General features: G+C 27.0%; 1 protein-coding gene across 1 annotated transcript; it reads left to right on the top strand.

Annotated features, from left to right (window-relative positions):
• The first annotated feature begins 5,034 nt into the window (after positions 1 to 5,034).
• On the top strand, positions 5,035 to 14,075 carry LOC132938492 (uncharacterized). Its single transcript, XM_061005357.1, has 3 exons — positions 5,035 to 5,119; positions 11,784 to 11,921; positions 12,391 to 14,075. The coding sequence occupies exons 2-3, from the start codon at positions 11,784 to 11,786 to the stop codon at positions 13,471 to 13,473; spliced, it is 1,221 nt and encodes a 406-aa protein (XP_060861340.1). The 5' UTR covers positions 5,035 to 5,119; the 3' UTR covers positions 13,474 to 14,075.
• Positions 14,076 to 14,192: the final 117 nt, after the last annotated feature.

Here is a 14,192-nt window from a genome sequence, read left to right as displayed (position 1 = left end):
ATTTAAAGTTTAGCAGTGTGAGTGACTTCTTTGTGTCACAACATATTTTTTGTCCAAAAGTTTCAAAATGTTTCCAAATGTACAGATCTACCTGTACTAATCGGAAACAAATGCTGAAAACATTTCTGAATTCATTATGAAGTTTAATTAAAACGATGTATTACATTTTTAAATACTTACATTTTTTTAATTCAATAATACTAGTATTTTAAAATTGTTATAATATTATGATTAAACATTTAAAATTTAATATTGAAGGGTTAAGTGATTAATTCCCAATAAGTGGATTAAGCAATGGTTTATCTCGACAAGTAACAACTACTGTACTACCGTTAAGTATAGTGGTAACCAGTTTTAGTACATCAGCATCCTTTAAAAACTGACAGGGTCTAAATGTTACCTGCAACTGACGGAGAAATTACCATCATCAATTTAGAACATGGAAAGACCTACTACTTCCGATGCAGTGCAGGAAACCTGAAAGATTTCAGTGACTATCAATACCCAACTCCGGTTTCTGTCACTATTTCAAGTGAGTTTAACTTTGTCAATTTTATTTAACTCGGTGATTTAATTGCTATTGATAATTGGTATTAGGTTGGTGGGATGTCTGGCAAGAATCAGGATCTCAAATGGTCTAAGGATGACTTGAGAAATTGACTAATAAATCGATTGGATCAGGACAATTACTGTACATCAAATACTATATTTTATGATATTATTGTGAATAATGTAATTTAAATATAACCTATTTACGTGAAACATTGTTTTAAAGTTTCAATCCTTAGCTATAAAAGTTAAACATTTTATATATGTTTAACTACAAAATAATTATTAAATTTTAAATTTGATAAATTTTGTCAAAATTCGAACTTTAAATGCTTATAAAAAAAATTGTGCCTATGTATTTCTAATATTTTTCAACTTTTATGGTAACAGTATATCAGGAGCCTTGTATTAAATTTTAACGCATTTCTACACATCAATTAAAATTTTATTGACAAAATTATACATGGTGATTCTTTTATCATAAAACACTCATTATTTCAAAAAGTAATAATGCTTTTGAAAACATTTGTTTACGTAGTTTCAAGTTGTTAAACAACTTATATTTTTAAATATTTTTTATCCTTATAATTTTTTATATTTTTTACTTTTTTGAATGACAACATAGAGTTTTAATTTCATATTCCAGAGCAGAATATTTTTCTAAGTATTTTGATTTATAAAAATCGAATTTAGAGCGAGTAGTTTATGAGTTATAAGTATATAAAGTTTTGATTGGTGGAGTGGAATGGTACGGGGTTACCCCGCAAACTGTTTGTCCACTACTCCACTTGTCTAAACTTTAAATACTTAGAACTCATAAACTACTCGCTCTAAATTCGATTTTTATAAATCAAAATACTTAGAAAAATATTCCACTTTAGAATATGAAACTAAAACTCTATGTTGGCATTCAAAAAAGGAAAAACTTAAAAAATATAAAAATATGATTTTTTAATAAAAACGTTATTTTTTTAACAATTTGAAACCATGTAAAAAAATAATTTCAAAAACATCAATACTTTTTGAAATAATGAGTGTTTCATGATAAACCAAAAACATTGAAAACTGAAAATGACTAAACAGCTTCGAAACGAATAAAAATATTTTAAAAATTGTACACTGTTTTTTTTCATTGGGATTTATATATAACTCGGCAGCAAAGGCCATTAGTTAATCTCTTACATACTAATTACAGTTTTGTTATAAGTTTATATTATGTTTCATTATCTTAACAGTTACAATTACAATTATATTTTATCTATAAGGTTGGTTAGTTTTAAGAAGGTTATAATTTTCGTATTTTGATCGGGATTTGGTCCAAGAATTTCATCGAGTGTTTCCATCAAGTTGAGATTTGATGTCCCAATTGTATAAGTTAATTAATTTACGATTAAAAATGAAAATAATACTTATGATTAATGTATTCCATTCATTTTCAAAAAAATATTGATGGCTTATGGAAAATGCTATTATAATTTATAAACATTTGGTGATTATTTCAAATATTTACAACTATTCGTTTTTTAATTACAATAAAATAACAAAATCGTTCAATGAAAATTCAAACGCTATTTTAACGATTATTTAAATGGGATTAAAAAATTTCTTTGTTATTTGCAAATCTAAGGAAAATATTAATTTATATGCGAAACCTGTATTCTACGAAAATTATTTAGTATTTTTGAGGTAACTCCAAAACTAATAACCGTAGATACTTTAAAATTTCAGAAAATGTTTGAATAAGATTTGTCAATACATCATCAGTAGAGAGCGGATTTGTATGCACTAAAAAGTGTCAAAACATGTCATAGTATATTATGCAGTAAAAATCTTGAAAATATGAAACATATATATAAGAAAAAAACTTTTAATTGTGTGATATGGTAAAAATTTTACAATTTTATAGTTTATAAATGTATGATTTAGTAAAAATTTAAAACAATTTAAATAACCTACAATTATAACTTACTATAGGTAGGTACCTATCTACTTAATAAGTAAAAAATTTTGTAATTTATAATTTAATATTATTAATATGAATAATCACTTAGTGCCTATATAATGTATTATTAAATTGTATGACAAAGTATTATTTTTTACATTTTTAAATTTTCGCTTCAATATACAATTAATTTTGTATATTGTCAAAATACGCAGACATATGAAAATAAATATCGCAATTAGCTTGAAACTATTAGAATTTGTAAAGATTACAGACGAAAATCCCAAAAATGTGGAAAGGAAAAATTATGCCATTGTATAAAATTCTGTGCTCTATTCATAAGACTCTTTTTGAACTGTTATTATAGCTATGATAAATTTTCGGTTTTTTAAACATTTTTTTTAATAGTTTTTTATTTGTTTAAACTTAAAACAATGTTTTTTTGTTGACTATTTATGGATTATTATATATAACTGTATATTGTATATTATATATAATATTAATTATAACTTAAATTGTTTGAAAAAGAAGCCTGGAAAGAGTCTATACTAAAATAATTGCTTACAGATGAACAATATTTTATGAAACACACAACATTTGAAAGCGCAATGGCTAGTAGTAGAATGTTATGCAAAAATAAAAACTGTTTCAAACGCAACTCTATGAATGGAATATTTTTAACTCAATATACAATGGTAAGTATAAGACATAAGTAATAATTACAAATTGTAGTAAAAGATTATGAAAACATTTTTCAGTTATTGATATGTTTATTTAAATATTTGTGTATTTTACAATAATACAGTTAGTACTTTAACACGTACACGTCCACGAATATTTAGAGGTCAAGTCTGTCTGGCCGTAAATATTATCGTTACTTAAGACACAACTCGTATCACTCATATTGATAACACGTTTAATAAACATAGCAATGCCGGGAAACCGAACCCAACGTTTTGCTGTTGGTTTAATACATAATATACTGTATGGCCATGCTAAATATTATAGTCGTTCACCACCGTCCGGCCATTTTAGATAACATGCAACAATAATATTGTGCTATGTCGATACTTCGAGCCGTCTTCGGCTGGTTTACGAGTCGTCATCGGCATTGGACATGTTAATAAAATAATTCAAACATTGTTAGGAGTATAAAAATAAGATATCGCCATTTTATACTATCATAATAAAGAACATATAAATTAATATACACAAAGTTTTATTAGACAAACTTTATAAATTTAAAAGAACGATTTTAAAATAGTAGGTACAATAAAAAAAACATAAATACAATAACAGTCAGTTTGTGTCATAGATTATTACCTCGTCCTTTTCATTTAGTTAGAATATTATAAACTAAATATATTAATAGCATTATAAGGTTTAATATTAATATTAGTCTTATTAAAAATGTCATTAAAATATGACATTGTAATAATTACGAACTTAAAATTGAAATATTCACAGTATTAAATATTTTTGGTTTCAATATGCTTTGATGTCTCCATCGCATAGTACCACATATGATACAGAAGGTGATAAAATCATTTGCAAAATTCAGATATGTGCTATATTAAAATAATCGAACCTATGTGTCCCTTGAACGGAAGGAGTGTCAAAACAAGAATCAATTCAATTCGTCGAGTTTAATAGCCTCTAGAATAGGGGAATGTCCGGAGTTTTCGGTAGTTACAATAATATATTGATATAATGATAAAACCTACATTTATGTGTACAACATTACTAAAATGTTTATTCAAATATCTGTTCAATAATTAATTTATGATTTATCAATTAAAATAGTTCAAAATTTCGTGAATAGCATCGACAAAAAAAACTATAGGTATTTTATAAATTAATAATATACACAACGTTTTACTAAAATACTTCGAAGATTGACTATAGAATCGTAGGTATGAATAAAATACATTTATTCGTAAATATATAAACATAATAACAGTTTGTGTCATAGATCATTGGCTACCGTAGAATGTGTTAATTTTGATTCCATGGGGCTACTTTGATACACTTATATTTTTATTCCCTAGAACACCATGACAATTAAATTTTTTTCTCATAAAATTGGGTTACTTTATAAAATTATAATATCTACATACTCCAACAAATACAACTACATGTTATAACATAATATGTAAAATAAGGTTATAAAACAATTTTTGGTAATGTTAAATCATTAAGCAATAAAACTCGTATCAAAATGTGTAAAAAATTAATTTGGTGCTTACTATTACAAAGTTTGATACAAGACATTGGAATTTCTGAATAATATGTAGGAGCACATAATATGGTAACTCTAATGACATTTTTATACTGTTATAGATAAATATTAAAGTGTATATTAAAAAGAATATTGTCGATGTTACGTCATAGAAGATATATTATGGAGATTATTCAATTTAACCATGGTCCGATAGTTGTGACTCCTATATGCGTGCATGCTAATATAATATATACATGTATGGAAAGATAATAATTCTGAAGATAGCAAATAGTTTTAAGTATTGTAATAGTATTGTTTTCAGGTTTTGTAATAGACTACATGGTAGTTCTCTAGGTGCACAGATCAGTGTAGCGACGACTCTGAGTAGATACGACACCGTCTAGTTTGTAAGTATTTATGTGAATATTATTTTATAGAACTATAGAAATATTTGACAGTTAAGGTTATTTATTTTAATATCCTTACATTTTTCTACCTATGGTTAGGGTTATTATTATTATAGGGTTCAATGGGCGACGACTGTGCCTGGATTTCTTAAATTTAAATGCAGGTCACCCCTTGATCACGTTTCGTTATTTTGTATTATTAAGTTAAATATATTTTATAACAGGTATGGTTATCGTGAATATTGTAACACTGATTATTTCAATAAATAAAAAGATGTACCTAATTCGAAAATAATGGATTTGGTTTTTTAACATAAATATATTAAACAACTATCTGATCCCGTGAACTTCGTTGCCCGTTTAATGTATCAACTTTATATGACTCAAACTTTGTTCAATTCGTTATTTAATATTCGGTGTATGATGTTTAAAATGTATCTTAACTTTTCCGTTGCCCGGAATAAAAATTCTGATTCGCAGCAGTACATAATTAGGTAGGCAATCCACCTGTGGGGTAGATCGCGGACCCCGCCGTGCTGTTTGTACGTAAGTGTATGATTTAACTCTAAAGTATCAAAATTATACCAAGTTTGTCGTTTTTACTTAATTCAACCTACGATGGATTAATATAATCAATTTATACAAAATCCTATCCTAACCTAACCGTACCGACGAATAAAAAAAACAAATTTAACCCTTTGTAAATTAACTTATTTTCTTCCCAGAGGTCTAATTTTCCCACAAACATTAATTTATATATATATCTAACCAGATAAATACAGAGACTATAACTATATAGACTAAACTCTGGAACTACTTATCAGATCTTCTTGTATATTAGGTATATTATATATATGTATATTGACAAAAATTAATAATACAAATCAACAAACATGCCCGATTAACCAATAGCAACCTAAAATTTACTTTCATATAAACCTTCTCCGTGAAATACTCTTTCGTTAAAAAAAAAAAACAAGAAGATCTGATTCGTGGTTCAGCCTGTACAGAGATTTTCATTTCACGTTTTTATAGTTTGATATTACCTATATTATAATTTATATTTAAAAAATAAAGCAAATAGTTTTTTTTATTATTATTATTATTATTATTATTAAAAACTCATGGCAACCATTTTATAAACAAAAATTTCCATCTGAAATCTCAAAATTCCCGTTTTAGCATCTCCCAGGATTGATCCTCTCCCTTTTAAAATTAGCCTATCTTTTAAGTTAAATTACACACATTGTAAAAATTTCATCAAGATCCGCGGTCTAGTAGTTTCAGAGTTTATTCCGGACAAAGACGTGACACGGGATTTTTATATATAAGATATAATTATGATATAATATAATATATTTTATTATTTTTATTTTACATATAAGGCCTCGACCATACAAAGGTCATTGGCCGCATAATATATATTATATAAATACATAATAATATATTAATATGTAAAGAGATAATGAAAGCGAGACGAGAGGATCTGTAATTTACATCTACCTATTGGTTATTAAATATATTATAAATTCTTTATTTTTAGGGATTAATAAATTAATAACAATAAAAACAAATATAGTTTCAAAGCATCAATTAGCTCGGTGGATCATAGTTTGGGCCCTCTGTTAAATAATTACCAGGCTGTACATTATTTTGCTTCCACCTTAATAAGCATTGAAATAACGTCCACATTGTAAGTTAATTATTTTTTGAATCCTTTGATTTTAAAATAATTATAATATAACTTTAATGAAAGGTGTAACAAAATTACCAATGACAAATGAAATAACTTTTGTTTTATTTGTTATTTAACATATTTTTTATATATGTTTCATTGATGCTTGCGTTAAAAGTACAATATACGTTTTATAAAGCTAAACATTTTAAATTTCAATATTTTTTTATTAGAAAATTCAAAATGGCAAATTTGTAAATTTAATTTAATGGTACAAACGTTTATTTAAGTCAGTAGTTAATTTTTTGCAATTTTTAAAATATTAATATTTTTTTTAGAATAAATTAATTCTAAACGTAGTTATTTAATAATGACGCATGCACCAATAGAAAGAAAACTGTTAATTCGTTAAATAACAAAACGAAATATATTTGTATGTCTTTCGTTTATTAACATTTTGTCTTTTTAATACGTAAGTAATATTGTCGTGAAATAATATTTAGAACCGTAAATAACTACTGCGCTGATAAAAATGACGTAGACGTAACGCAGTCAACGGCACATGAAGAATGTGGGACATAATATTACTACCTGAATATATATATTATAATCTATGATATTATATTATAGTAAAAAATTAATAATTTAAACTATGTACCCACCTATAAATAAAAGTTAGGAGAGCTCACTCTGCAAGCGTGTTACTCGTATATTCAAAAAAACGTATTAGTTTATTAGAATACAATAAATTATTGTTCCATACACAATTTGTGTAAAGTAACGTGTAATAAATAACTTAATACCAATGCGATTATAATAAAATATTGTAACTAAGACTATAGTGATTTTGATCATTTTTAATTAATATATTAGAAACAGCATACGAAGAAACATGTTTCAATTATTTATAATTATTTTTAAAGTTTTTGTCAGAGAAAAACATTATTTATCGACTAAAATTTAATGAAAATGATATGTAATAAGCGTTAAAATGTTTTATCATAATATATCATTATAGAAAAATATGCAAAAAGAAAATTTTGATTTTGGTTTCTGAGTTCAACCAAAGAAACCAATTCCATTTCGCTATAAACTGGTTTTGTGTAAAAATGGATATTTTCGTTATTTTTATTTTAGTTTTTCTCGATTATTTGCTAAATTAATATGAATTTCCATTTATCTCTCAAAATTCAAAATTGCCAACTAAAATTTATATTTTATAGGTTTTTTACCAGATAGCAAACCCAAAATGGAAATCAACTAATCAACTATTTCTACTATATAAATTGTGCAAGCATACAAAAAAACAACGACGCACACAACACACACATAATATAATATAGCTATAAAATTAATGATTTTATCACGCAACTCTGACTCTAAAATATATTGATAAATACCTATATGCAGTACAATTTATTAATATAAAACATTTTCGTTGTATTCATATTCTATAGGTCTACCAAAAAAATTCGTACATAATATAAATAAATTATTAGTATAGAAAGGAATGCATATTGACATTCATGAGATTATGTTATCGTAGAAAATATGATTTAGAACATATTTTTGTAGACTTTGATCAACATTATAGTTTTAATTGTCAGTGGTTATTAATTTATAAGTGGGTCTGAACTATCGTCTATCATATAAATTACTTATAATTGTACAATATTATGGCTTATGATAAATAATGAGTTGTACGTAGGTATACACATTTTTTGTTGATATTTATAAAGATACATGAGGCACAGTGATTATATTTAATTGTTCTTAAGCACCAAATATAATATAATCATCGTTTACAGGTTACTTTTATAATTCAAATGTTTTCAAAACCCTTTAAGCTATTTCCGATCCCAGGGACACCAAATGGATCGAATCGTCTCACTTATCTTTCTCATTCTGTGCATAATAAATCTAAAAAGTAAAATTGTATTGTTTAATCCTATGTATATTTTTCATAATTCTACAATGAATAGTATTTGATTATTTATATATCTACTGTACTCAGTATAATATTGTATTTAAAATTACTAGGAGCAGAAACCCTGTTTACATTTTAATTTTTTTTTAGTGTCTAAGTGAGACCTGAGGATCCCATCAAGTTGATAGAAGTTGTTGAGTACAAATGTGTTTGGAGTACAATAGACCATAAGTCCAGAAGATGAATAATAAATTATACCACAATTATCATTACCACATATTATAATAGTAAAACATGAGATTAAAGTTCCTAGGTACAGATTATAAGTATATATCAGTGATGAAAGGAATTAGTCGACTGAATATTTGACATAAAATACTTTAACAAAGACAAATAACAAAGCTAATCCCCAATTTTATTTTTATTTTATGGGGGTATATAAACGTATATAAACCTATGCAGTATAGGTTATATTATATATAAATATGGAATTTAACAAATAGATGTTCAACTTTATAGACTGTGAAAGCCGATAGGTATTATATTCACACTCTATGTCATTAGGTACGGATAGCGATGAGAACACCTACACTCCTCCTAAAATTACTGGTAAACTAATTGTGATAACATCCGAATATATAGGAATTAGATAAACCTTATTAATTACTATATACATTCACACATTCTAATTTACCTCATCTGTAATACTTATACAATTTTGGATTAATGTCAGTCTTTAATAATAATAAAACTAGGTCTATTTTCAACACGGTTGTTGTGATTACTGTTTGTTAGGTAATAATTTTATTGTTAGTTTTATATCCGATAAGTTAATTTTATCTAATAATTTACACCAAACATAAATCAGAAATATTTTTCGACAAGAAAACAAAATCAATTTAAAAGTATTTAAATAAATTTAAAATATATATTTTAAATCAAAATAAGTTAATTTAACTTCTTATAATGAAAATTGAATTCATAGATTTTACGTTAATTCAAAAACAATGAAGTTAAGATATAGCAGTTTTAAACAAAGACCTAAAAGTAGGTACCTAAAAAGTTAAAAAGTTAAAATTAAATTAACGTTTTAACTTTAATTTTTACACTAATTTTTAAATTTCCCCATTTAACAAACTAATATTTGATGAATGCCCACATTCATCAATTGAACAATTATCGTTATACATATAAATTAAACTATTGAATATAAATAACTTGTTAATATTTATCAATTCTTAATATAATTATAGTTAAAATAACCTCTGTAAAAACGATTCCGGATAGTTTGTCATCCCTCTGTTGTAGATAGTATTAATTATAATTCATAGTTATTTTATTTATCAAGTCTTAAGTAAAAAGAAAAAAATGATTTTCATTATGGTTATAAAAAGTGGTATAATATGTATAATCAAAAAGTGATATTTCAAGTGCTTGGATAAAACTGAATTAATATATGGAGTACATTTTTAGCTTAACACATTTTACATTTATTTACAATAGGTACTTGCTTGACTTCTTACTAAGTATACCGGGAATAATTATTGTAAAATAAACGCTAATTTCGAAGGTCTATTCGATATGTTGAACTTGTAATAAGCGCATCTACTGAAAAGATTGAAGGCGTCAGGGTAGGCAACTATGCACGTGTTTCGCGTCAGAGAACGACCGTAATATGACAGTGCCTACATCCCATCGATATGCTATTCAACATACAGTCCAATGATGTGAAGTTGGGTAGAACTGACGCGACAATGGACAACAAGGACTTGACACGCACTGAAACATGAAGGTGTAAGGAAACCAAACCATAGAATGGGAAATAGGATCGTGCAGTTTAATTATACAGGGGGGGGAGGTGTCTCCCTGTGGTCGGATCGGTATGGTGCAATGACCACAGAACGCACTACAGTCGGATACAATCTTACAACTAACTTATGCTACGGAAGTCTATCCAATGACTACGATATCGGTTAAACGATCCAGAATGGCCTGTGAATCAGAGACGTAGGAGGGGCGGATGGTTTGCCCAATCTACAGCGTATTGCACCTGGATGACCACTCACACGACGCACAATGGTTGCTGGCGGACTTACGCAAACGGAGAGTTATGCCAATAATAATCTCAAGCATATGATGTCGCAATGACCACCGTAAGCTCAATTTTTATTGACTAGTCAATCCGGACTATACAACAGAGAAGAGAGATATAATTATAACAGGGACAAAATAAATAAGTATTTACCGAATTTTAAGCGTTATATGATTTATTGTTAGTCGTGGTACAAATCATCTGCAGATACAATAACCTCGAAACGAAAAAGAATACAATGATTATTGAGTCATCTTATTGATGACGGCGATGACAAAACTTGAAACGTGTCTTAAAATTTAAAAAAAATACGAAAAAAGGAGCTGCTTCAATAGCGAGCATACCCAAACCACGAACAGAAATAACAAAAAACAAACAGTTTTAGGTTATGTTGACAAGACGTAAAAAAAAATTGATATAAGTTATGGCGTTCTTTCTTTACATTGATTCAGCAGACATTAGAATTAATTTTGTACGAATTGGATCATGTGAATAATGCTTAGGAAAATAGGGTAAAGGGCGGGGAGAAAAGAGTGGACCATTGTACGTACGTACTGTACGTTATCGTCTATCAAAATGCGTTGACAGAAATGCTGACAATAGCAGCATGAACAATAATAATATAATATAATATATACATTACAGATTGATATGGTAGACTCGACAACTACTGTTCAGTAGAATAGTTATCTAGGTACATGCCAACTTTTTTCTACTTAAGTTCTGTTTTGTAAACTAAACTATTTTATGTTTTGTAATTTTTCAGTAACCGGAATTTATATTTTTTTAGTTTGATTTCGGTTTTGATGTTGTTTTTGGTTTAAATCGGTATTTTCTGTAATGAAAACCAGTTTTAAGCTCTGGTATTTATAAAATAAATATTAGGCTCTATAATAATATAAAACTAATTACTTTGAATATTTTAAAGATGAAACACGGAAGTAATTTATAATTAAATAATTGTTTGCAGATGAACAATATCTTGGAAAATACAACAATGAATAACGTCATGACTGATTGCAGAAAGTATAGCAAAAATAAATACTATATGAACCAGAATTATTATTCTAAGAATGGACATTTATTACTCATAATAATATATACTATGGTGAGTAAAAATACAAATTTAACATTATAGTTTATGAACAATGACAATAATTTAGTTACTTTTAATAAAATATTCAATAAAACAATTTGTAATACCAATATTTAAATTTACCAATAACATAAAAAATTAAACAAAATAAACTTGAAATATTTTCATAAAGATACAATAAATGATTTCAAAGTTTTAGTACCTAGTAAATATAAAAAATAAAAACAGTTTTATTTTAAAATTTAATTTACTTATATGAAAAATGTAAAAATTTATTTTGAATTTCTTATGTAGAGAAGGTACTTATATGAGTAGTAATTAATAATTTATAATTAAGTACTTACTTACCTCATTCTTAAAAACTAGTTAGGAAAAAATAAAAAATTTTGCAAAATCAAAATTATCATTTGAATTTGACAATATTATACCTAATAACATACTTAAAATGTAAATCCAAAATAGTAAATTATGCTTTCTTTAGGCTATGATATTTGAATCGCATGGTGCCACAAAAGAAACGGAGTTAAATAATGCAAGCTGCCCAGATGCATTGACGTGCACCAAATGTACAATCAAAGCTCAATGTGCATGGTCCTTAGAACATCAGACGTGTGTCGACAACAATCACTTAAACTTGTCAAATCTTACAATCTACAGTCAAGAGAAATGTCCACGGTTTTCAGTAGTTACAAAATATAAATATAATAATACAATTAATCATTTGGAATACATAGTTAAGATATCAAACGATCATGTGAATTTCATGAAATATCTTATAGACAGTAATTTTTTTTGTAATTCAACGACAATAGATGTTTATTCAAAAACGGTAGAAAATGACGAGATTATATGTTCAGCAAACATTTTGACAACTATCTTTAAGTCACACCTTGTACAATCATTTACTGCATTTATTTATATTACGTTTAATGGCACCTTGCTGCGCTTGGACAACGTGGCCGATCACTATGTAACGTTTTATGAACATGAATGTGCCGAGGACAAAAAGGACGAAAACTGTGCGGCTTGCACGTGGAACAAATATGGCTTCGCACACTACATTAGATTGTGTTCGTCCAGAAACTCTTGTGAGGGTCACAATGAATTTTACCTGTGGCACTATAGTAATGGAAAATCATGGAATTCTAACACGCGAAAAGTCATGGATCAATGTGCCGAAATAAACGTGACATCCGTCAATCCACTATCTGGGACGATGGCTGGTGGCACGACTATAACGATTACCGTAAAGAACCATTTGATATTTGAGGAGAATCGAAAGGTAATGGTGACGGTGGCCGGAATGCTTTGTGCGGACCCCAGGACGTCTGGACCCGAGACGATCACTTGCATCACGACACCACCACCCAAAGACACATCTGTAGCACCATCCGGTCCGGTCTTGGTTAAGTACACGTCACATGAACGCGAGTTGATTATCGAGTCGTCACAGAAATTTCACTATTACGTTGATATTACCGGCGGCGCATCCTGTCTCGTAATTAGTCTATATACTATTATGATACAATTTTCGTTTTTTGTGTTTTACACAAAAATGATGTAGTAAAATAATTTTTAATTTTTAATTTACATTTGATAGGTACGAATGTAATAATAGTTAATACAATTTTGATAACTTGTAAAAATCATAATATTTGTATGAACTATTTGTAACACATCAACCTAAGAAGGAGCAATATGCATTACTAGAGGTAAATCGATACATGTTAGTTAATAAATATTTTAAATTATGATAGACATTACCAGGCTGATCCAGTCATGAATAATAATAATATTAGATAGGTACAAAATTAGTCCATGATGATGAATATTCAGCCAAAATGTACAATATAATATATTGTATATATATATACACAATGTTATCTACTTGGTAACAACATTTTCACAACCGTTTTTAGCTGTATTTACTAGAAAATTATTTTTTAATTTATAATTGGGAAACCAAATTATTTCTTATAAACAATAAATTGTTTTTAAACTTAAAGTGATTATGCTTATACATATTATTGTTTTAAATTAATAGCTTATAAGATGATTAAATATTATAACTAAGTATTATAATGTGATTAAAATACAGACAATACTGCAAAAAAACTTAGTGTATTTGTTATCTTATTGTATTTCTATTCTATATTCTAGAATGAGACAAAGCCATTATGCATTTATTTTTAAAATTTATTATGCACATTTTTTGTCTTTTTAAATGTTGAATATTCAAATGTCTCTTAATTCATTAAATTTATATTTATTTTAACTCATATA

Source organism: Metopolophium dirhodum, chromosome 2, assembly GCF_019925205.1.
Source record: "Metopolophium dirhodum isolate CAU chromosome 2, ASM1992520v1, whole genome shotgun sequence".
Lineage (NCBI taxonomy): Eukaryota > Metazoa > Arthropoda > Insecta > Hemiptera > Aphididae > Metopolophium > Metopolophium dirhodum.
Note: the sequence above shows the minus strand (reverse complement) of the source record. Positions and strands in the feature narration are given on the sequence as shown.

What these genes read in the sequence shown, in the direction of transcription:
- LOC132938492 (XM_061005357.1), top strand. Translation starts at nt 11,784, where the DNA reads ATGAACAATATCTTGGAAAATACAACAATGAATAACGTCATGACTGAT. An exon ending in TCATAATAATATATACTATG is followed by an intron (nt 11,922 to 12,390) that starts GTGAGTAAAAAT and finishes TGCTTTCTTTAG; the next exon opens with GCTATGATATTTGAATCGCA.